Source organism: Oncorhynchus masou, chromosome 9 (assembly GCF_036934945.1).
Source record: "Oncorhynchus masou masou isolate Uvic2021 chromosome 9, UVic_Omas_1.1, whole genome shotgun sequence".
Classification (NCBI taxonomy): domain Eukaryota; kingdom Metazoa; phylum Chordata; class Actinopteri; order Salmoniformes; family Salmonidae; genus Oncorhynchus; species Oncorhynchus masou.
The window spans coordinates 91877429-91904209 of NC_088220.1; the positions used below are offsets into that span (position 1 = coordinate 91877429).

The window sequence follows — 26781 nt, forward strand, 5'->3', positions numbered from 1 at the left end:
CTTACTGTCTCTATTCATTGACCCCACATCCTCATGTCTCCAGTCTCTGGTCATTGACCCCAAATTATCCTGTCTCTAGTCTCTGGTCATTGACAACACATCATACTGTCTCTAGACTCTGGTCATTGACCCCACATCATACTGTCTCTAGTAATTGACCCCACATCATACTGTCTCTAGTCATTGACCCCACATCATACTGTCTCTAGTCTCTGGTCATTGACCTCACATTACAGTCTCCGGTCATTGTCCCCACATCATATTGTCTCTGGTCATTGACCACACATCATACTGTCTCTAGTCATTGACCCCACATAATCCTGTCTCTAGTCTCTTGTCATTGACCCCACATCATACTGTCTTTAGTCTCTGGTCATTAACACCCACATCATACTGTCTCTAGTAATTTACCCCACATCATCCTGTCTCTAGTCTCTGGTCATTGACCACACATCATACTGTCTCCAGTCATTGACCCCACGTCATCCTGTCTCTAGTAATTGACACCACATCATACTGTCTCTGGTCATTTACCCCACATCATACTGTCTCTAGTCTCTGGTCATTGACCACACAACATACTGTCTCTAGTCATTGACCCACATCATACTGTCTCTAGTCTCTGGTCATTGACCCCACATCATACTGTGTCTAGTCTCTGGTCATTGACCACACATCATACTGTCTCTAGTAATTGACCCCACATTCCTGTCTCTAGTCATTGACCACACATCATCCTGTCTATAGTCTCTGGTCATTGCCCCCACATCTTCCTGTCTCTAGTCATTGACCTCACATCCTCATGTCTCCAGTCTCTGGTTATTGACCCCGCATCATACTGTTTTTAGTCTCTGGTCATTGACGCCCACATCATACTGTCTCTAGTAATTGACCCCACATCATACTGTCTCTAGTCATTTACCCCACATCATACTGTCTCTAGTCTCTGGTCATTGACCACACATCATACTGTCTCTAGTCATTTACCCCACATCATCCTGTCTCTAGTCATTGACCAAACATCATCCTGTTTCTAGTCTCTGGTCATTGACCCCAAATCATCCTGTCTCTAGTCTCTCGTCATTGACCCCACATAATCCTGTCTCTGGTCATTGACCCCACATCTTCCTGTCTCTAGTCATTGACCTCACATCATACTGTCTCTAGTATCTGGTCATTGACCCCAAATCATCCTGTCTCTAGTCTCTCGTCATTGACCCCACATAATACTGTCTCTGTTCATTGACCCCACATCTTCCTGTCTCTAGTCATTGACCTCACATCCTCATGTCTCCAGTCTCTGGTCATTGACCCCACATCATACTGTCTCTAGTCTCTGGTCATTTACCCCACATCATACCGTCTCTGGTCATTGACCCCACATCATACTGTCTCTGGTCATTGACCCCACATCATACTGTCCTCTAGTCATTGACCACACATCATACTGTCTCTAGTCATTGACCCCACATTCCTGTCTCTAGTCATTGACCACACATCATCCTGTCTATAGTCTCTCGTCATTGACCCCAAATCATCCTGTCTCTAGTCTCTGGTCATTGACCCCACATCTTCCTCTCTAGTCATTGACCTCACATCATACTATCTCTAGTATCTGGTCATTGACCCCAAATCATCCTGTCTCTAGTCTCTCGTCATTGACCCCACATAATACTGCCTCTGGTCATTGACCCCACATCTTCCTGTCTCTAGTCATTGACCCACATCATACTGTCTCTAGTCTCTGGTCATTGACGCCACATCATACTGTCTCTAGTCTCTGGTCATCGACCACACATCATACTGTCTCTAGTAATTGACCCCACATTCCTGTCTCTAGTCATTGACCACACATCATCCTGTCTATAGTCTCTCGTCATTGACCCCAAATCATCCTGTCTCTAGTCATTGACCTCACATCCTCATGTCTCCAGTCTCGTTATTGACCCCGCATCATACTGTTTTTAGTCTCTGGTCATTGACGCCCACATCATACTGTCTCTAGTCATTGACCCCATATCATACTGTCTCTAGTCATTGACAATACATCATCCTGTCACTAGTCTCTGGTCATTGACCCCAAATCATCCTGTCTCTAGTCATTGACCACACATCATGCTGTCTCTCGTCATTGACACCACATAATCCTTTCTCCAGTCTCTGGTCATTGACCCCACATCATACTGTCTCTAGTCATTGACCCCACATTCCTGTCTCTAGTCATTGACCACATATCATCCTGTATATAGTCTCTCGTCATTGACCCCAAATCATCCTGTCTCTAGTCTCTGGTCATTGACCCCATATCTTCCTGTCTCTAGTCATTGACCTCACATCATACTGTCTCTAGTATCTGGTCATTGACCCCAAATCATCCTGTCTCTAGTCTCTCGTCATTGACCTCACATAATACTGCCTCTGGTCATTGACCCCACATCTTCCTGTCTCTAGTCATTGACCTCACATCCTCATGTCTCCAGTCTCTGGTCATTGACCCCAAATCATCCTGTCTCTAGTCTCTGGTCATCTACCCCACATCATACTGTCTCTAGTCATTGACCCACATCATACTGTCTCTAGTCTCTGGTCAATGACCCCACATCATACTGTCTCTAGTCATTGACCCCACATTCCTGTCTCTAGTCATTGACCACACATCATCCTGTCTATAGTCTCTCGTCATTGACCCCAAATCATCCTGTCTCTAGTCTCTGGTCATTGACCCCACATCTTCCTGTCTCTAGTCATTGACCTCACATCCTCATGTCTCCAGTCTCTGGTTATTGACCCCGCATCATACAGTCTCTAGTCATTGACCATACATCATCCTGACACTAGTCTCTGGTCATTGACCCCAAATCATCCTGTCTCTAGTCATTGACCACACATCATGCTGTCTCTCGTCATTGACACCACATCATACTGTCTCTAGTCTCTTGTCATTGACCCACATAATACTGTCTCTAGTCTCTGGTCATTGTCCCCACATCATACTGTCTCTAGTCTCTGGTCATTGACCCCACATCATACTGTCTCTTGTCATTGACCCCACATCATACTGTCTCTAGTCTCTTGTCATTGACCCACATAATACTGTCTCTAGTCTCTGGTCATTGACCCCACATCATACTGTCTCTGGTCATTGACCCCACATCATACTGTCTCAAGTCATTGACCCCACATCATCCTGTCTCTAGTCTCTGGTCATTTACCCCACATCATACTGTCTCTGGTCATTGACCCCACATCATACTGTCTCTGGTCATTGACCCCACATCATACTGTCCTCTAGTCATTGACCACATATCATACTGTCTCTAGTCATTGACCATACATCATCCTGTCACTAGTCTCTAGTCATTGACCCCACATCATACTGTCTCTAGTCATTGACCCCACATCATACTGTCTCTAGTCATTGACTCCACATCATACTGTCTCTAGTCTCTGGTCATTGACCCCAAATCATCCTGTCTCTAGTCTCTGGTCATTGACCCCAAATCATCCTGTATCTAGTCATTGACCCCACATCATACTGTCTCTGGTCATTGACCCAAAATCATCCTGTCTCTAGTCTCTGGTCATTGACCCCACATCATACTGTCTCTGGTCATTGACCCCACATCATACTGTCTCTGGTCATTGACCCCACATCATACTGTCTCTGGTCATTGACCCCACATCATACTGTCTCTGGTCATTGACACCACATCATACTGTCTCTAGTCTCTGGTCATTGACCCCACATCATACTGTGTCTAGTCTCTGGTCATTGACCCCAAATCATCCTGTATCTAGTCATTGACCCCACATCATACTGTCTCTGGTCATTGACCCAAAATCATCCTGTCTCTAGTCTCTGGTCATTGACCCCACATCATACTGTCTCTGGTCATTGACCCCACATCATACTGTCTCTGGTCATTGACCCCACATCATACTGTCTCTGGTCATTGATCCCACATCATACTGTCTCTGGTCATTGACACCACATCATACTGTCTCTAGTCTCTGTTCATTGACCCCACATCATACTGTGTCTAGTCTCTGGTCATTGACCACACATCATACTGTCTCTAGTAATTGACCCCACATTCCTGTCTCTAGTCATTGACCACACATCATCCTGTCTATAGTCTCTGGTCATTGCCCCCACATCTTCCGGTCTCTAGTCATTGACCTCACATCCTCATGTCTCTAGTCTCTGGTCATTTACCCCACATCATACTGTCTCTGGTCATTGACCCCACATCATACTGTCTCTGGTCATTGACCCCACATCATACTGTCTCTAGTCTCTGGTCATTGACCCCAAATCATCCTGTCTCTAGTCTCTGGTCATTGACCCCAAATCATCCTGTATCTAGTCATTGACCCCACATCATACTGTCTCTAGTAATTGACCCCACATTCCTGTCTCTAGTCATTGACCACACATCATCCTGTCTATAGTCTCTGGTCATTGCCCCCACATCTTCCTGTCTCCAGTCTCTGGTTATTGACCCCGCATCATACTGTTTTTAGTCTCTGGTCATTGACGCCCACATCATACTGTCTCTAGTCATTGACCCCACATAATCCTGTCTCTAGTCTCTTGTCATTGACCCCACATCATACTGTCTTTAGTCTCTGGTCATTAACACCCACATCATACTGTCTCTAGTAATTTACCCCACATCATCCTGTCTCTAGTCTCTGGTCATTGACCACACATCATACTGTCTCCAGTCATTGACCCCACGTCATCCTGTCTCTAGTAATTGACACCACATCATACTGTCTCTGGTCATTTACCCCACATCGTACTGTCTCTAGTCTCTGGTCATTGACCACACAACATACTGTCTCTAGTCATTGACCCACATCATACTGTCTCTAGTCTCTGGTCATTGACCCCACATCATACTGTGTCTAGTCTCTGGTCATTGACCACACATCATACTGTCTCTAGTAATTGACCCCACATTCCTGTCTCTAGTCATTGACCACACATCATCCTGTCTATAGTCTCTGGTCATTGCCCCCACATCTTCCTGTCTCTAGTCATTGACCTCACATCCTCATGTCTCCAGTCTCTGGTTATTGACCCCGCATCATACTGTTTTAAGTCTCTGGTCATTGACGCCCACATCATACTGTCTCTAGTAATTGACCCCACATCATACTGTCTCTAGTCATTTACCCCACATCATACTGTCTCTAGTCTCTGGTCATTGACCACACATCATACTGTCTCTAGTCATTTACCCCACATCATCCTGTCTCTAGTCATTGACCAAACATCATCCTGTTTCTAGTCTCTGGTCATTGACCCCAAATCATCCTGTCTCTAGTCTCTCGTCATTGACCCCACATCATCCTGTCTCTGGTCATTGACCCCACATCTTCCTGTCTCTAGTCATTGACCTCACATCATACTGTCTCTAGTATCTGGTCATTGACCCCAAATCATCCTGTCTCTAGTCTCTCGTCATTGACCCCACATAATACTGTCTCTGTTCATTGACCCCACATCTTCCTGTCTCTAGTCATTGACCTCACATCCTCATGTCTCCAGTCTCTGGTCATTGACCCCAAATCATCCTGTCTCTAGTCTCTGGTCATTGACCCCACATCATACTGTCTCTAGTCTCTGGTCATTTACCCCACATCATACCGACACTCTGGTCATTGACCCCACATCATACTGTCTCTGGTCATTGACCCCACATCATACTGTCCTCTAGTCATTGACCACACATCATACTGTCTCTAGTCATTGACCCCACATTCCTGTCTCTAGTCATTGACCACACATCATCCTGTCTATAGTCTCTCGTCATTGACCCCAAATCATCCTGTCTCTAGTCTCTGGTCATTGACCCCACATCTTCCTCTCTAGTCATTGACCTCACATCATACTATCTCTAGTATCTGGTCATTGACCCCAAATCATCCTGTCTCTAGTCTCTCGTCATTGACCCCACATAATACTGCCTCTGGTCATTGACCCCACATCTTCCTGTCTCTAGTCATTGACCCACATCATACTGTCTCTAGTCTCTGGTCATTGACGCCACATCATACTGTCTCTAGTCTCTGGTCATCGACCACACATCATACTGTCTCTAGTAATTGACCCCACATTCCTGTCTCTAGTCATTGACCACACATCATCCTGTCTATAGTCTCTCGTCATTGACCCCAAATCATCCTGTCTCTAGTCATTGACCTCACATCCTCATGTCTCCAGTCTCGTTATTGACCCCGCATCATACTGTTTTTAGTCTCTGGTCATTGACGCCCACATCATACTGTCTCTAGTCATTGACCCCATATCATACTGTCTCTAGTCATTGACAATACATCATCCTGTCACTAGTCTCTGGTCATTGACCCCAAATCATCCTGTCTCTAGTCATTGACCACACATCATGCTGTCTCTCGTCATTGACACCACATAATCCTTTCTCCAGTCTCTGGTCATTGACCCCACATCATACTGTCTCTAGTCATTGACCCCACATTCCTGTCTCTAGTCATTGACCACATATCATCCTGTCTATAGTCTCTCGTCATTGACCCCAAATCATCCTGTCTCTAGTCTCTGGTCATTGACCCCATATCTTCCTGTCTCTAGTCATTGACCTCACATCATACTGTCTCTAGTATCTGGTCATTGACCCCAAATCATCCTGTCTCTAGTCTCTCGTCATTGACCTCACATAATACTGCCTCTGGTCATTGACCCCACATCTTCCTGTCTCTAGTCATTGACCTCACATCCTCATGTCTCCAGTCTCTGGTCATTGACCCCAAATCATCCTGTCTCTAGTCTCTGGTCATCTACCCCACATCATACTGTCTCTAGTCATTGACCCACATCATACTGTCTCTAGTCTCTGGTCAATGACCCCACATCATACTGTCTCTAGTAATTGACCCCACATTCCTGTCTCTAGTCATTGACCACACATCATCCTGTCTATAGTCTCTCGTCATTGACCCCAAATCATCCTGTCTCTAGTCTCTGGTCATTGACCCCACATCTTCCTGTCTCTAGTCATTGACCTCACATCCTCATGTCTCCAGTCTCTGGTTATTGACCCCGCATCATACTGTCTCTAGTCATTGACCCCATATCATACTGTCTCTAGTCATTGACCATACATCATCCTGACACTAGTCTCTGGTCATTGACCCCAAATCATCCTGTCTCTAGTCATTGACCACACATCATGCTGTCTCTCGTCATTGACACCACATCATCCTTTCTCCAGTCTCTGGTCATTGACCCCACATCATACTGTCTCTAGTCATTGACCCCACATCATACTGTCTCTTGTCATTGACCCCACATCATACTGTCTCTAGTCTCTTGTCATTGACCCACATAATACTGTCTCTAGTCTCTGGTCATTGACCCCACATCATACTGTCTCTGGTCATTGACCCCACATCATACTGTCTCAAGTCATTGACCCCACATCATCCTGTCTCTAGTCTCTGGTCATTTACCCCACATCATACTGTCTCTGGTCATTGACCCCACATCATACTGTCTCTGGTCATTGACCCCACATCATACTGTCCTCTAGTCATTGACCACATATCATACTGTCTCTAGTCATTGACCATACATCATCCTGTCACTAGTCTCTAGTCATTGACCCCACATCATACTGTCTCTAGTCATTGACCCCACATCATACGGTCTCTAGTCATTGACTCCACATCATACTGTCTCTAGTCTCTGGTCATTGACCCCAAATCATCCTGTCTCTAGTCTCTGGTCATTGACCCCAAATCATCCTGTATCTAGTCATTGACCCCACATCATACTGTCTCTGGTCATTGACCCAAAATCATCCTGTCTCTAGTCTCTGGTCATTGACCCCACATCATACTGTCTCTGGTCATTGACCCCACATCATACTGTCTCTGGTCATTGACCCCACATCATACTGTCTCTGGGCATTGACCCCACATCATCCTGTCTCTAGTCTCTGGTTATTGACCCCGCATCATACTGTTTTTAGTCTCTGGTCATTGACCCCAAATCATCCTTACTCTAGTCATTGACCCCACATAATCCTGTCTCCAGTCTCTGGTCATTGACCCCAAATCATCCTGTCTCTAGTCTCTCGTCATTGACCCCACATAATCCTGTCTCTAGTAATTGACCTCACATCCTCATGTCTCCAGTCTCTGGTCATTGACCCCAAATCATCCTGTCTCTAGTCTCTGGTCATCTACCCCACATCATACTGTCTCTAGTCTCTGGTCATTGACCACACATCATACTGTCTCTGGTCATTGACCCCACATCATAATGTCTCTAGTCATTGACCACACATCATGCTGTCTCAAGTCATTGACCCCACAGCATCCTGTCTCTGGTCATTGAACCCACATCATACTGTCTCTGGTCATTGACCCCACATCATACTGTCCTCTAGTCATTGACCACACATCATCCTGTCTCTAGTCTCTGGTCATTGACCCCACATCATACTGTCTCTAGTCATTGACCCCACATCATCCTGTCTCTAGTCATTGACCATACATCATCCTGCCACTAGTCTCTGGTCATTGACCCCACATCATACTGTCTCTAGTCATTGACCCCACATCATCCTGTCTCTAGTCATTGACCATACATCATACTGTCTCTGGTCATTGACCCCACATCATACTGTCTCTAGTCATTGACCCCACATCATACTGTCTCTATTCATTGACCCCACATCATAATGTCTCTGGTCATTGACCCCAAATAATCCTGTCTCTAGTCTCTGGGAATTGACCCCAAATCATCCTGTCTCTAGTCTCTGGGAATTGACCCCAAATCATCCTGTCTCTAGTCATTGACCCCACATCATACTGTCTCTGGTCATTGACCCAAAATCATCCTGTCTCTAGTCTCTGGTCATTGACCCCACATCATACTGTCTCTAGTCTCTGGTCATTGACCCCACATCATACTGTCTCTAGTCATTGACCCCACATCATATTGTCTCTGGTCATTGACCACACATCATACTGTATCTAGTCATTGACCCCACATCATCCTGTCTCTAGTCTCTGGTTATTGACCCCGCATCATACTGTTTTTTGTCTCTGGTCATTGACGCCCACATCATACTGTCTCTAGTCATTGACCCTATATCATATGGTCTCTAGTCATTGACCATGCATCATCCTGTCACTAGTCTCTGGTCATTGACCCCAAATCATCCTGTCTCTAGTCATTGACCCCACATCATGCTGTCTCTCGTCATTGACACCACATCATCCTGTCTCCAGTCTCTTGTCATTGACCCCAAATCATCCTGTCTCTGGTCATTGACCCCACATCTTCCTGTCTCTGGTCATTGACCTCACATCCTCATGTCTCCAGTCTCTGGTCATTGCCCCCACATCTTCCTGTCTCTAGTCATTGACCTCACATCCTCATGTCTCCAGTCTCTGGTTATTGACCCCGCATCATACTGTTTTTAGTCTCTGGTCATTGACGCCCACATCATACTGTCTCTAGTCATTGACCCCACATAATCCTGTCTTTAGTCTCTGGTCATTAACACCCACATCATACTGTCTCTAGTAATTTACCCCACATCATCCTGTCTCTAGTCTCTGGTCATTGACCACACATCATACTGTCTCCAGTCATTGACCCCACGTCATCCTGTCTCTAGTAATTGACACCACATCATACTGTCTCTGGTCATTTACCCCACATCATACTGTCTCTAGTCTCTGGTCATTGACCACACAACATACTGTCTCTAGTCATTGACCCACATCATACTGTCTCTAGTCTCTGGTCATTGACCCCACATCATACTGTGTCTAGTCTCTGGTCATTGACCACACATCATACTGTCTCTAGTAATTGACCCCACATTCCTGTCTCTAGTCATTGACCACACATCATCCTGTCTATAGTCTCTGGTCATTGCCCCCACATCTTCCTGTCTCTAGTCATTGACCTCACATCCTCATGTCTCCAGTCTCTGGTTATTGACCCCGCATCATACTGTTTTTAGTCTCTGGTCATTGACGCCCACATCATACTGTCTCTAGTAATTGACCCCACATCATACTGTCTCTAGTCATTTACCCCACATCATACTGTCTCTAGTCTCTGGTCATTGACCACACATCATACTGTCTCTAGTCATTTACCCCACATCATCCTGTCTCTAGTCATTGACCAAACATCATCCTGTCTCTAGTCTCTCGTCATTGACCCCACATAATCCTGTCTCTGGTCATTGACCCCACATCTTCCTGTCTCTAGTCATTGACCTCACATCATACTGTCTCTAGTATCTGGTCATTGACCCCAAATCATCCTGTCTCTAGTCTCTCGTCATTGACCCCACATAATACTGTCTCTGTTCATTGACCCCACATCTTCCTGTCTCTAGTCATTGACCTCACATCCTCATGTCTCCAGTCTCTGGTCATTGACCCCAAATCATCCTGTCTCTAGTCTCTGGTCATTGACCCCACATCATACTGTCTCTAGTCTCTGGTCATTTACCCCACATCATACCGTCTCTGGTCATTGACCCCACATCATACTGTCTCTGGTCATTGACCCCACATCATACTGTCCTCTAGTCATTGACCACACATCATACTGTCTCTAGTCATTGACCCCACATTCCTGTCTCTAGTCATTGACCACACATCATCCTGTCTATAGTCTCTCGTCATTGACCCCAAATCATCCTGTCTCTAGTCTCTGGTCATTGACCCCACATCTTCCTCTCTAGTCATTGACCTCACATCATACTATCTCTAGTATCTGGTCATTGACCCCAAATCATCCTGTCTCTAGTCTCTCGTCATTGACCCCACATAATACTGCCTCTGGTCATTGACCCCACATCTTCCTGTCTCTAGTCATTGACCCACATCATACTGTCTCTAGTCTCTGGTCATTGACGCCACATCATACTGTCTCTAGTCTCTGGTCATCGACCACACATCATACTGTCTCTAGTAATTGACCCCACATTCCTGTCTCTAGTCATTGACCACACATCATCCTGTCTATAGTCTCTCGTCATTGACCCCAAATCATCCTGTCTCTAGTCATTGACCTCACATCCTCATGTCTCCAGTCTCGTTATTGACCCCGCATCATACTGTTTTTAGTCTCTGGTCATTGACGCCCACATCATACTGTCTCTAGTCATTGACCCCATATCATACTGTCTCTAGTCATTGACAATACATCATCCTGTCACTAGTCTCTGGTCATTGACCCCAAATCATCCTGTCTCTAGTCATTGACCACACATCATGCTGTCTCTCGTCATTGACACCACATAATCCTTTCTCCAGTCTCTGGTCATTGACCCCACATCATACTGTCTCTAGTCATTGACCCCACATTCCTGTCTCTAGTCATTGACCACATATCATCCTGTCTATAGTCTCTCGTCATTGACCCCAAATCATCCTGTCTCTAGTCTCTGGTCATTGACCCCATATCTTCCTGTCTCTAGTCATTGACCTCACATCATACTGTCTCTAGTATCTGGTCATTGACCCCAAATCATCCTGTCTCTAGTCTCTCGTCATTGACCTCACATAATACTGCCTCTGGTCATTGACCCCACATCTTCCTGTCTCTAGTCATTGACCTCACATCCTCATGTCTCCAGTCTCTGGTCATTGACCCCAAATCATCCTGTCTCTAGTCTCTGGTCATCTACCCCACATCATACTGTCTCTAGTCATTGACCCACATCATACTGTCTCTAGTCTCTGGTCAATGACCCCACATCATACTGTCTCTAGTAATTGACCCCACATTCCTGTCTCTAGTCATTGACCACACATCATCCTGTCTATAGTCTCTCGTCATTGACCCCAAATCATCCTGTCTAGTCTCTGGTCATTGACCCCACATCTTCCTGTCTCTAGTCATTGACCTCACATCCTCATGTCTCCAGTCTCTGGTTATTGACCCCGCATCATACTGTCTCTAGTCATTGACCCCATATCATACTGTCTCTAGTCATTGACCATACATCATCCTGACACTAGTCTCTGGTCATTGACCCCAAATCATCCTGTCTCTAGTCATTGACCACACATCATGCTGTCTCTCGTCATTGACACCACATCATCCTTTCTCCAGTCTCTGGTCATTGTCCCCACATCATACTGTCTCTAGTCTCTGGTCATTGACCCCACATCATACTGTCTCTTGTCATTGACCCCACATCATACTGTCTCTAGTCTCTTGTCATTGACCCACATAATACTGTCTCTAGTCTCTGGTCATTGACCCCACATCATACTGTCTCTGGTCATTGACCCCACATCATACTGTCTCAAGTCATTGACCCCACATCATCCTGTCTCTAGTCTCTGGTCATTTACCCCACATCATACTGTCTCTGGTCATTGACCCCACATCATACTGTCTCTGGTCATTGACCCCACATCATACTGTCCTCTAGTCATTGACCACATATCATACTGTCTCTAGTCATTGACCATACATCATCCTGTCACTAGTCTCTAGTCATTGACCCCACATCATACTGTCTCTAGTCATTGACCCCACATCATACTGTCTCTAGTCATTGACTCCACATCATACTGTCTCTAGTCTCTGGTCATTGACCCCAAATCATCCTGTCTCTAGTCTCTGGTCATTGACCCCAAATCATCCTGTATCTAGTCATTGACCCCACATCATACTGTCTCTGGTCATTGACCCAAAATCATCCTGTCTCTAGTCTCTGGTCATTGACCCCACATCATACTGTCTCTGGTCATTGACCCCACATCATACTGTCTCTGGTCATTGACCCCACATCATACTGTCTCTGGGCATTGACCCCACATCATCCTGTCTCTAGTCTCTGGTTATTGACCCCGCATCATACTGTTTTTAGTCTCTAGTCATTGACCCCACATAATCCTGTCTCCAGTCTCTGGTCATTGACCCCAAATCATCCTGTCTCTAGTCTCTCGTCATTGACCCCACATAATCCTGTCTCTGGTCATTGACCCCACATCTTCCTGTCTCTAGTAATTGACCTCACATCCTCATGTCTCCAGTCTCTGGTCATTGACCCCAAATCATCCTGTCTCTAGTCTCTGGTCATCTACCCCACATCATACTGTCTCTAGTCTCTGGTCATTGACCACACATCATACTGTCTCTGGTCATTGACCCCACATCATAATGTCTCTAGTCATTGACCACACATCATGCTGTCTCAAGTCATTAACCCCACAGCATCCTGTCTGTGGTCATTGAACCCACATCATACTGTCTCTGGTCATTGACCCCACATCATACTGTCCTCTAGTCATTGACCACACATCATCCTGTCTCTAGTCTCTGGTCATTGACCCCACATCATACTGTCTCTAGTCATTGACCCCACATCATCCTGTCTCTAGTCATTGACCATACATCATCCTGCCACTAGTCTCTGGTCATTGACCCCACATCATACTGTCTCTAGTCATTGACCCCACATCATCCTGTCTCTAGTCATTGACCATACATCATCCTGCCACTAGTCTCTGGTCATTGACCCCACATCATACTGTCTCTAGTCATTGACCCCACATCATACTGTCTCTATTCATTGACCCCACATCATAATGTCTCTGGTCATTGACCCCAAATAATCCTGTCTCTAGTCTCTGGGAATTGACCCCAAATCATCCTGTCTCTAGTCTCTGGTCATTGACCCCAAATCATCCTGTCTCTAGTCATTGACCCCACATCATACTGTCTCTGGTCATTGACCCAAAATCATCCTGTCTCTAGTCTCTGGTCATTGACCACACATCATACTGTCTCTAGTCTCTGGTCATTGACCCCACATCATACTGTCTCTAGTCATTGACCCCACATCATATTGTCTCTGGTCATTGACCACACATCATACTGTATCTAGTCATTGACCCCACATCATCCTGTCTCTAGTCTCTGGTTATTGACCCCGCATCATACTGTTTTTTGTCTCTGGTCATTGACACCCACATCATACTGTCTCTAGTCATTGACCCTATATCATATGGTCTCTAGTCATTGACCATACATCATCCTGTCACTAGTCTCTGGTCATTGACCCCAAATCATCCTGTCTCTAGTCATTGACCCCACATCATGCTGTCTCTCGTCATTGACACCACATCATCCTGTCTCCAGTCTCTTGTCATTGACCCCAAATCATCCTGTCTCTGGTCATTGACCCCACATCTTCCTGTCTCTGGTCATTGACCTCACATCCTCATGTCTCCAGTCTCTGGTCATTGACCCCAAATCATCCTGTCTCTAGTCTCTGGTCATCTACCCCACATCATACTGTCTCTGGTCATTGACCCCACATCATAATGTCTCTAGTCATTGACCACACATCATACTGTCTCTGGTCATTGACCCCACATCATCCTGTCTCTGGTCATTGACCCCACATCATACTGTCTCTGGTCATTGAACCCACATCATCCTGTCTGTAGTCTCTGGTCATTGACCCCACATCATCCTGTCTCTAGTCATTGACCCCACATCATACTGTCTCTGGGATTTGACCCCAAATCGTTCTGTCTCTAGTCTCTGGTCATTGACCCCAAATCATCCTGTCTCTAGTCATTTACCCCACATCATCCTGTCTCTAGTCTATGGTCATTGACCACATATCATACTGTCTCTAGTCTCTGGTCATTGACCCCACATCATACTGTCTCTGGTCATTGACCCCAAATCATACTGTCTCTCTTCTCTGGTCATTGACCCCACACCATGCTGTCTCTAGTCATTGACCCCACATCATACTGTCTCTGATCATTGACCCCACATCATACTGTCTCTAGTCATTGACCCCACATCATACTGTCTCTGATCATTGACCCCACATCATACTGTCTCTGGTCATTGACCCTACATCATATTGTCTCTGGTCATTGACCACACATCATACTGTCTCTAGTCATTGACCCTACATCATCCTGTCTCTAGTCTCTGGTCATTGACCACACATCATACTGTCTTTAGTCTCTGGTCATTAACACCCACATCATACTGTCTCTAGTCATTTACCCCACATCATCCTGTCTCTAGTCATTGACCACACATCATCCTGTCTCTAGTATCTGGTCATTGACCCCAAATCATCCTGTCTCTGGTCATTGACCCCACATCTTCCTGTCTCTAGTCTCTGGTCATTCACCACACATCATACTGTCTCTAGTCTCTGGTCATTGACCCCACATCATACTGGCTCTAGTCATTGACTCCACATCATGCTGTCTCTAGTCTCTGATCATTGACCCCACATCATACTGTCTCTGGTCATTGACCCCACATCATACTGTCTCTGGTCATTGACCCCACATCATACTGTCTCTGGTCATTGACCCCACATCATACTGTCCTCTAGTCATTGACCACACATCATACTGTCTCTAGTTGTTACACATCCCTTTTGGCCCGACAGTCTAGGGGGGATGGTAATGAGAACCGTAACATAACTCATGCAAATTATTATTGTGAAATCATCCTGTCTGGCAGACATATCAGTGTGGATGACGGATCACCACCTCAAGCTGAACCTCGGCAAGACGGAGCTGCTCTTCCTCCCGGGGAAGGACTGCCCTTTCCATGATCTCGCCATCACGGTTGACAACTCCATTGTGTCCTCCTCCCAGAGCGCTAAGAACCTTGGCGTGATCCTGGACAACACCCTGTCGTTCTCAACCAACATCATGGCGGTGGCCCGTTCCTGTAGGTTCATGCTCTACAACATCCGCAGAGTACGACCCTGCCTCACACAGGAAGCGGCGCAGGTCCTAATCCAGGCACTTGTCATCTCCCGTCTGGACTACTGCAACTCGCTGTTGGCTGGGCTCCCTGCCTGTGCCATTAAACCCCTACAACTCATCCAGAACGCCGCAGCCCGTCTGGTGTTCAACCTTCCCAAGTTCTCTCACGTCACCCCGCTCCTCCGCTCTCTCCACTGGCTTCCAGTTGAAGCTCGCATCCGCTACAAGACCATGGTGCTTGCCTACGGAGCTGTGAGGGGAACGGCACCGCAGTACCTCCAGGCTCTGATCAGGCCCTACACCCAAACAAGGACACTGCGTTCATCCACCTCTGGCCTGCTCGCCTCCCTACCATTGAGGAAGTACAGTTCCCGCTCAGCCCAGTCAAAACTGTTCGCTGCTCTGGCCCCCAATGGTGGAACAAACTCCCTCACGACGCCAGGACAGCGGAGTCAATCACCACCTTCCGGAGACACCTGAAACCCCACCTCTTCAAGGAATACCTAGGATAGGATAAGTAATCCTTCTCACCACCCCCTAATGATTTAGATGCACTATTGTAAAGTGGCTGTTCCATTGGATGTCAGAAGGTGAATTCACCAATTTGTAAGTCGCTCTGGATAAGAGCGTCTGCTAAATGACTTAAATGTAAAATGTAAATGTGGTGGAGAAAAACTAAGGGGTTATGGTCAGTATATACAATCACGGGTAGGGCACTGGAACCAATATATACTTCAAAGTATTGCAGAGCCAACAACAAAGCAAGAGCTTCTTGTTCTATTGTCGCATAGTTTGTTTGACATTTATTAAATTTACGTGAAAAATAACAAACGGGATGATCCACTCCACTCTAGTCCTGCTGCAGTAGAACAGCACCAGCACCTCTGGCACTAGCATCTACCTCAAGTTTGAACGGTTGTTCAAAATCTGGAGCAGCAAGTACAGGTGTACTACATAAGAGTGCTTTCCACTCTTATGTAGTACACAAATGATCTAGCCGGACTAAGCAAATCGGTCAATGGAGCAACTACCGCAGAGAAATTTTTACAGAAGCTACGGTAGTAGCCAACCATCCCTAAAAAACGGCGTAGCTCTCGTCTGGTGGTAGGTGCAGGGAATGCAGTTATAGCCAAGACCTTGGCATCAACAGGGCGCACCTGTCCATGGCCAACCTCTTTACCGAGATAGGTAACAGTAGCCTTCCCAAACTCACACTTTGCCAAGTTCACGGTTAGAGAAGCAGCTGCCAACTGTTCACATACTACCCTTAGCGAGTCAACATGATCTGACCACTCAGACGAATAAATCACTAGGTCATCAAGGTATGCACTACAATTAGGAACGCCAGCTAATACGGAGTTAACCAGTCATTGGAAGGTGGCTGGTGCATTTCGCATCCCAAAAGCCATGACTGAGTACTGTAGGAAGTTGTCTGGGGTCACAAAGGCAGGAAATCTCAGAAGCAGGTGAAGTTAACGGAACCTGCCAGAAACCTTTTAAGAGGTCTAACTTAGTTACGTACTTAGCAGCACCAATAGTGTCGATACAGTCGTCCAGTCGGGGTAACGGGAACGAATCTGGCATTGTGACAGAATTTACCTTTCGATAATCCGTACATAACCTGGACGTACCATCAGGTTTAGGAACCAAAATGCAAGGAGAACTCCAAGGGCTTGAACTTGGCTTAGCCAGGTCATTCTCCAACAAATATCTCACCTCATCCCTCATTATCTTCCTCTTGGAAGCGTTGATACGATATGGGTGTTGCTTGATAGGTATAGCATTTCCAACATTAATGTCATGTTCCAACACATTTGTGCGAGTAGGAACGTCATTAAAGATACATGGAAAACTGTGTAGTAGCCTCATAATATCATTGGCCTGTCCATCCGTTAAATGAACCAGACCGGATTGGATAGACAGCAGCATTTCTGAGTTGGGCAATCTAACACACTGCTGCTGAGTATTGCGCAACTCCAAGCCATCAACATGATCAATATGACAGTCCACTATCATAGCAGTAGTAGCAGAGGAGACAGCAGTACCTTCCTCTGTTTTTGAACTCTCTAACTGTGTGATGGGTCGGGTGTGGTAAGCTTTCAACATGTTAATGTGACACACACGAGATTGGCGTTGTCTATCAGGAGTTTGAAGCACATAGTCAGTTTCACCTATTTTCTTTTCAATTAAATAAGGACCCGAGAAACGAGCTGACAGTGAAGATCCTGGAACAGGTAATAACATACTTTAGTCATATTTTATTATCATAATTTCTTGTTTGTTTTTACTTGTGCATTAGGCATATGTTTTCTCCATTTGGAATATGATTTCATAGGAAATCAAAAGTCAAAAATAGCTAAATTTTATAAAAAACTTCACACACCCTTAAAAAGTGGCAAATGTTTTGTGGGGGCCAAATGTCATAAGAAATTTGACATGCTCAAAAATCCTGCAGAAATGAAAAATTGACTGGCCTGATGAACTCGGGATGGCCGGGCAGTGATTGTTGTTCCTTTCCATCACTCGTGGTGTTGATTTCATCATGTCCATTTGTTTATGTTGTCTCACTTTTGCAAAGTCACTGTGCATTTGCAATATGGTTAACTGGGCATTCACCATCACAAATTTGTCATGCCATAAAAATCGTGCAGGAATGCCAAGTTGACTGGCCCGATGTACTCGGGATGGCTGGGCAGTGATTCTGGTACCTCTCCATCGCTCGTTTGGGTTGATTTCAGAATGTCACTTTTGGTGATGGTACCTCACTGTTAAAACATATTGCAAATGTTTTCTCACTTTTGCAAAGTCACTGTGTCACGTAGAGTAGGCCAGAAGGCTAAACTGGATAACCTAACCTCTATCAAAATAAAAAGATGGCGGAACCGCAAAAGTTCTTCTGTGCAAAGGTGTTTATTTACAAGTGATTCCGGAACAAAAAACAACAGTACTGCCATCAACGTCTACCTTATGGGACAGCTTAAAAACAATGCTGCCCCATCCACAGCTCAATCCAAACTGCCTCTCCATGACTGAAAGAGAGGCTCCTTTTGTAGGGCTAGACCCTCACCTCAGAACAATTAACCCTAATTAATTAATCAATTAACAATACAAACCTACATTTTCCATGAACTAAACATACTAAAGGATATACATTGCAACACTGTTTTAAACAATATCCCAACATAACATTTACAACATTACATCACTACTGACAATATCTTTCAATATGCCCATATGCGTTAATGAGCCATTTGGGACAGGCACTATTTACATTTACATTTAAGTCATTTAGCAGACGCTCTTATCCAGAGCGACTTACAAATTGGTGAATTCACCTTCTGACATCCAGTGGAACAGCCACTTTACAATAGTGCATCTAAATCATTAAGGGGGGTGGTGAGAAGGATTACTTATCCTATCCTAGGTATTCCTTGAAGAGGTGGGGTTTCAGGTGTCTCCGGAAGGTGGTGATTGACTCCGCTGTCCTGGCGTCGTGAGGGAGTTTGTTCCACCATTGGGGGGCCAGAGCAGCGAACAGTTTTGACTGGGCTGAGCGGGAACTGTACTTCCTCAATGGTAGGGAGGCGAGCAGGCCAGAGGTGGATGAACGCAGTGCCCTTGCTTGGGTGTAGGGCCTGATCAGAGCCTGGAGGTACTGCGGTGCCGTTCCCCTCACAGCTCCGTAGGCAAGCACCATGGTCTTGTAGCGGATGCGAGCTTCAACTGGAAGCCAGTGGAGAGAGCGGAGGAGCGGGGTGACGTGAGAGAACTATAAAGCCAACCCAATTCCCTTAGCTCGGGTCCTTTTCCAGCATACCCGGAAGCTACCCCACCTCTTCAAGGAATACCTAGGATAGGATAAGTAATCCTTCTCACCCCCCCCTTAATGATTTAGATGCACTATTGTAAAGTGGCTGTTCCACTGGATGTCAGAAGGTGAATTCACCAATTTGTAAGTCGCTCTGGATAAGAGCGTCTGCTAAATGACTTAAATGTAAATGTAAATGTAATACTTCAGAGCTGGCCCAAAATTCACAACGCCTTCGGTTCAAACCATAAAAAAACATAAAACACGTAGTTACGTTCTAGCTGCGGGTCCATTTCTTGTGTTATGTGTAGGCCTAGCTGAGGCGACCCCGAATCCCAAGTTTCGGCTCGATAGGTCATTTGGTGTCCGAGTAAAACCCTAATTGGTGCTGAAAATCCACTTTTTTCAATTACTTGCTACGGGGTCCTTGAATGAGCTATCGGACAGAAACGTTGGGTTCTGTCTCTATGGGCCGAGACGGTCACAATGCACCTAGTCTTGTGACTCTGGGACATTTCTAAATGTCGCCATTTTCGTAATGGTCAAAATGAATTTAAGTCATTGCAAATGTTCGAGGCTGTTTCTCGGTCCGAGAACCTTCTACAGCGCCGTAACTCACCACGGACAATTGACCTGAGGTCTAGAACAGGATTCTAAAGTTTCGGAACTCTAGGTCTGACGGTTCTTTAAAGGTTCCAACAAGGTTAACTAATGCAGGGAGTGTTTGTCTCTACGCACTCCAATGGGTCCCTACCTCCAAGCTGTGTGTGTATGTGATTTAGTTTTCCTTTGAAATTTTATGGGAAAAATGACTGATTTACAGTTCATGGGGGTTGCCTAATCACATATATGAAGTTTTGGAAAGATCTGATTTTTTTAACCCCTCGAAACAGCCCATGAGACACCAATTATGGCACTTCCGGTTGGCACAGGAAGCTATAAGTCAACACATATCCTCATTGGGGTATGCTTTTACAGAATCCTGAGTTTTAAGTCTTTACGTTAAGAATTGACTGATTTACACAGGGTTCAATGCACTATGTCCATCAAATTGCAGGCAGGGTATGGATATACACTTTTAGGGTGATTTTAAGCACTTCCGGTTGGTCCAGGAAGCCTAGAATCGACACAGGTAGACCTCATAGTGTCCTGATGGACTGTCATCAAAGACAGGTTCATAAGGCATTCATAACCCACATAGGCCTCAGGTTGAATTTAGAGGAGCAGGCAATGTATTCCTATGGGGAGAGAAGTCAATGCAAACTGTTTTTATGTAAACATGTCAAGGTTTAATGCCACACAGTCAAGGTTAGGCTTGCACAGATCGGGAGGACCTTAGGAGCAGTCCTGTGTTTGAATTGTCCTTCTAAACCTAACGGTTCCGCCTCTGTCACCCAAAATCAAATGACGTTGTGGTGCAGGCTTCATTTTGGGCCTACATTTCTCATGGTCGCTGCGCTCAGACCGAGTGAGCTACGGTCAATCGGGATATCTCGTTGAACTCGGCACGGCCTTGGGATTATGTTTATGCCATTTCTTGCTCTCTGTGTCTTTAAACACCGCGCTTTGTCACTCCAACCTTGCTGTGTGTGTGTGTGTGTGTGTGAAAGCGTTTTTGTAACATCTGTTGGGAGAAATGACTGATTTTACAGTTCAGGAGGGTTGCCTAATCACATATGAAGTTTTGAAAAGATCTGACCTTTTTAACCCTTGGATACAGCCACTATGACATCATTTAAGGCACTTCCTGTTGGCACAGGAAGCTATAAATAAGCTCATATCCTCATTGGGGTATGCCTTTACAGAATCCTGAGTTTTAAGTCTTTACGTTAAGAACTGAGTTATTTACGGAGGGTTTAGTGAGTGTGTGTTATTTCAGAAAATCATAGAAAATCACAGAAATCTCGCAGAGCTCCGCAGCACACTTTAAAAATATTCGTATGAACACCCTGCAACTGGATCTGTAACTGTTGAAAAAAACACCTATATTTGAACATCACAAATCTGTCATTGTACGATTTCTCTTAAATGACGATAGATAAATTGGCTGATTTTTTTGTTATTGACACCGGAGGCTCCTTGACTTTGACGTGAAGTGAAAAAATAATTTCTCTATTTTCATTTTGGACCTTTAATCCCAGAAAAATGGCCATAACTCAAAAACCGTTGAGGCCTAGACGCCATTCTAGTTCGGGGCCAACTGCCCATTATGCCAAACCTATGCTCACCAAGTTTCGGCTTCGAAATATTTTCAGTTTTTGAGATAAGGCCCGTCGTGATTCGTGATGTTTTGTCAAATTGCAGTATGATTGCTTATGCCCTCTTGTGGGATTTTCCGGGATAGCGGAAAAATGACCAAAATTTGATTATTTTATAAAACGAAAACCGAATGTCCGACAAAGTTCATTTGATGACTTCCCGGTAGGTCTGGCCCTGCCGCTCGGCCCGACGCCGTCCCCGAATTTTAAAAATGTTTTCGTCTAGTAAGGGAGGACGTCTAGTAAGGGACGGTACATTTGCAATATGGACTTTCTCACTAACCATACAGAAAATGTCGAAATGTTCCCCTTAAGGTATGGCAGGGCAGGATGGATATAGGTCTGTAACAGTTTGGGTCCAGGGTGTCTCCCCCTTTGAAGAGGGGGATGACTGCGGCAGCTTTCCAATCCTTGGGGATCTCAGACGATATGAAAGAGAGGTTGAACAGGCTGGTGATAGGGGTTGCGACAATGGCGGCGGATAGTTTCAGAAATAGAGGGTCCAGATTGTCAAGCCCAGCTGATTTGTACGGGTCCAGGTTTTGCAACTCTTTCAGAACATCTGCTATCTGGATTTGGGTAAAGGAGAACCTGGAGAGGCTTGGGCGAGTAGCTGCGGGGGGGGGCGGAGCTGTTGGCCGAGGTTGGAGTAGCCAGGCGGAAGGCATTGCCAGCCATTGAGAAATGCTTGTTGAAGTTTTCAATAATCATGGGTTTATCGGTGGTGACCGTGTTACCTAGCCTCAGTACAGTGGGCAGCTGGGAGGAGGTGCTCTTGTTCTCCATGGACTTCAGTGTCCCAGAAGTTTTTGGAGTTAGAGCTACAGGATGCAAATTTCTGCCTGAAGTAGCTGGCCTTAGCTTTCCTGACTGACTGCGTGGAAGGAACCCCTTGTAAAACAAGGAGGGTTTTACAAGGGGTTCTACCTCCTACATTTGAATCGTTATCATTTTACTGAGCTACTTCAGTCCTTTAACATATATCAGAAGTGCATTCCCCCAAACCAGGGCTCCAGACGACCTTTTCCTGACATGTGGCATCGGTGCCAGTAACCTCAGTTGGAGGCACCAGACCATGATTTTGTCACACCCCAAAGAATTGCAAGGTCACACAAAAGAATACATTTGTAATCATCTTATTAATTCAATATCAAGTCATTCCCAGTGCTTAATTAATAATAAGAGTAAATAGAATACTGAGATGTTTTCAAGAAATACATTATTTCATCAATCTGTTATATTCTAACACGGCCAAGCAGGAATGCATGATTCAAATATATGTGCAGCCTCGTCCCGTGATTGTCGTGCATTGTGGGTAGACAGTCATGCTATTGTTGTTATATTTTATGGTCAAAATAGGGCTCCAGTATTTTCTTTTTTCTTTTTGTTCAATAGAAATGCATTTGTATAGATCTTTATGTTCACTAATATCACGTGTTAATTAATTTAGGGCTAATTCACCACCTGAGGAAGTGGAAACACAAAACATATTAGCTAGATTGCTAACTCTAAATACAATACCTACTGCTTGCATGTAACAGTATATTTGAGGCCTATATGCACTCGGGTTGGCCGATGCACATTTTGCGTGTGCCGTATTTCAAAGCCTTATCAGATATCTTGATTGTAAAACAGTGTGCTATTAGCTCAATATTATGAGTTGAGAAATAAATTATTCCTACAGAAAGCTGAGACCCTCCCCTCTTCAAGAGTGACAAAAGTAGTTGCTTCCAAAGCAATTTTTTTATTATTGAATATTCAGTCCTATGAATGTGATGCTACAGTGGTAGCCGGTCCTGTTGTTCCCTCAGGCACCTACATAGTTGGTTTTTGCGACTGCACTTGAAGAAACCTTCAAAGTTCATTTTGGAGTATTGACTGACCTTCATGTCTTAAAGTAATGATGGACTGTCATTTCTCTTTGCTTATTTGAGCTGTTCTTGCCATAATATGGACTTGGTCTTTTACCATATAGGCCTATCTTCTGTATACCACCCTTACCTTGTCACAACGCAACTGAATGGAAATTCCACAAATTACCTTTTAAACAAGGAACACCTGTTAATTTAAATGGATTCCAGGTGACTAACTCATGAAGCTGGTTGAGAGAATGCCAAGAGTGTGCAAAGCTGTCATCAAGAGAGAACAGCATGGTTCTCTACAGTAGCAGGTATCACTAGCATGGTTCTCTACAGTAGCATGTATCACCAGTAGCAGGTATCACCAGCATGGTTCTCTACAGTAGCAGGTATCGCCTGTAGCAGGTATCACCAGAATGGTTATCACCAGCATGGTTCTCTACAGAGGCAGGTATCACCAGCATGGTTCTCTACAGTAGTAGGTATCACCAGCATGGTTCTCTGCAGTAGCAGGTATCACCAGCATGGTTCTCTACAGTAGAAGGTATCACCAGCATGATTCTCTACAGTAGCAGGCATCACCAGCATGGTTCTCTACAGTAGCAGGTATCACCAGTAGCAGGTATCACCACCATGGTTCTCTACAGTAGCAGGTATCACCAGCATGGTTCTCTACAGTAGCAGGTATCACCAGTAGTAGGCATCAGCAGCATGATTCTCAACAGTAGCAGGTATCACCAGCATGGTTCTCTACAGTAGCATGTATCACCAGTAGCAAGCATCACCAAATTAAATATTGACAAACAATAGTTCTGTTTTGATTAATTAATCGGCGAAGTGTTCAGCAGAAAGCTGCTACAGTATTCATTGAACATCCGTCTCATGTCTCCGGAGGATCCTGTTATTCACTAATAGACCTGGAACACACACAGCTTTGGCATATCTGCAGGTGTTGTAGATTCAGTCAGCAGTGCAATCTCTCCTGGATCAATGTACACTTTCATTTTACATGTCAAATGGAGATTCACCAGTCTGTCACCATGAGACCATGAGTACCACCCCACAACCCCATACAACCCCACAACCCCACAACCCCCTACAACCCCACCACCCCATACAACCCCATACAACCCCATCACCCCAATACAACCCCACACAATCCCACCACCCCATACAGCCCCACCACCCCAATACAACCCCACACAACCCCACCACCCCATACAGCCCCACCACCCCATACAACCCCACCACCCCATACAAACCCACAACCCCCATACAACCCCACCATATTGCACTTGTGATTTCATAAATATGAAAATGTTTAATAATATCATTTGACTGAGGCGCTATGCTATTCAGCGGTTGCTGATGACAATGATGCAACTCAGCATTCTTTGTTCTCCAAACACGACGAGTTGAGTTTTTACCAAAACGTTATATATTTTGGTTTCATCTGACCATGTGACATTCTCCCAATCTTCTTCTGGATCATCCAAACGCTGTCTAGCAAACTTCATACGGGCCTGGACATGTACTGGCTTAAGCAGGGGGACACGTCTGGCACTGGAGGATTTGAGTCCCTGGCGGCGTAGTGTGTTACTGATGGTAGGCTTTGTTACTTTGGTCCCAGCTCTCTGCAGGTCATTCACTAGGTCCCCCCGTGTGGTTCTGGGATTTTTGCTCACTGTTCTTGTGATCATTTTGACCCCACGGGGTGAGATCTTGCGTGGAGCCCCAGATCGAGGGAGATTATCATTGGTCTTGTATGTCTTCTACTTCCTAATAATTGCTTCCACAGTTGATTTCTTCAAACCAAGCTGCTTACCTATTGCAGATTCAGTCTTCCCAGCCTGGTGCAGGGCTACAATTTTGTTTCTGGTGTCTTTGGTCTTGGCCATAGTGGAGTTTGGAGTGTGACTGTTTGAGGTTATGGACAGGTGTCTTTTATACTGATAAGTTCAAACAGGTGCCATTAATACAGGTAACGAGTGGAGGACAGAGGAGCCTCTTAAAGAAGAAGTTACAGGTCTGTGAGAGCCAGAAATCTTGCTTGTTCGTAGGTGACCAAATACTTATTTTCCACCATAATTTGCAAATAAATTCATAAAAAATCCTACAATGTAATTTTCTGGATTTTTTTTCTCATTTTGTCTGTCATAGTTGAAGTGTACCTATGATGAAAATTACAGGCCTCACTCATATTTTTAAGTGGGAGAACTTAATACTTTTTTGCCCCACTGTATATAGTGTGTGCAATTAAGATTGGAATGTGTTGAGTACAGGGAAGTGATTACATGTGGCAGGCATTGATAAGCGGAGAGAGCCATGGATTAGTGATGGGGGGGTTGAGGTCAGGTCACCTTAAGGGAGAAATAAAAGTTTATGGACCGTATCACTAGTGTCCTGCCTAGCAGTAAAGAACGATGTTTGTACAGATGGTAGGAGGAGACTCAGCCTATGAGGAAGAGTTAAATATAAGTGCTTGTGTGAAAATGTTTTTTTCTAATGCAGCTGTATTGACATTCTGTGAAGAATTAAACTTGGTTAAGCTTTCATAATGTCCGTAGACTTTTTACTCTGAGAATTAGAACCTAACAACTAACTTGCCTAGTTAAATAAAGGTTAAATATTAAATATATATACAACCCAAACCCCCAATACAACCCTACTATATTACCTGAAAGACCACTGATGACGGACAGCAGGAGAAGAGGTTTCCATGGCGACCCCATACTTGTTCATGTGGGTCCCCCCCTTCAGCAGTGTTGTTAGGTCTGACTCCTCATTAAAGCTGTACCTGGGAAACAAACACATCAACATTCAACTAGTTGTGGTCAGCAGGTTTAAAGCTAAGTCTAGGACGACAACAACAACATCTCTCAACATCATCTCTCAATGGACAAGCTCATATTGGTTGAATTTCCCTACAAGAAAAAAAACCTTGCAGCATCCCTCTCTCTCTCTCTATCCTCTATTTGTCTTTCCATCCCTCTCTCTCTCTCTCCATCCTCTCTCTGTCTTTCCATCCCTCTCTTCATCCTCTATCTCTGTCTTTCCTTCCCTC

At 45.0% G+C, this 26781-nt stretch overlaps 1 protein-coding gene across 1 annotated transcript in view; it reads right to left on the bottom strand.

The window, feature by feature from the left end:
• LOC135546750 (contactin-5-like) overlaps positions 1-26477 on the bottom strand; it is a 436013-nt gene extending 409536 nt beyond the window's left edge. The window contains exon 1 of the mRNA XM_064975401.1: positions 26395-26477. Within this exon, the coding sequence (XP_064831473.1) occupies positions 26395-26449 (55 nt within the window). The 5' untranslated portion in view covers positions 26450-26477. The remainder of the gene's footprint in view (positions 1-26394) is intronic.
• Between the last annotated feature and the right edge of the window lie 304 nt (positions 26478-26781).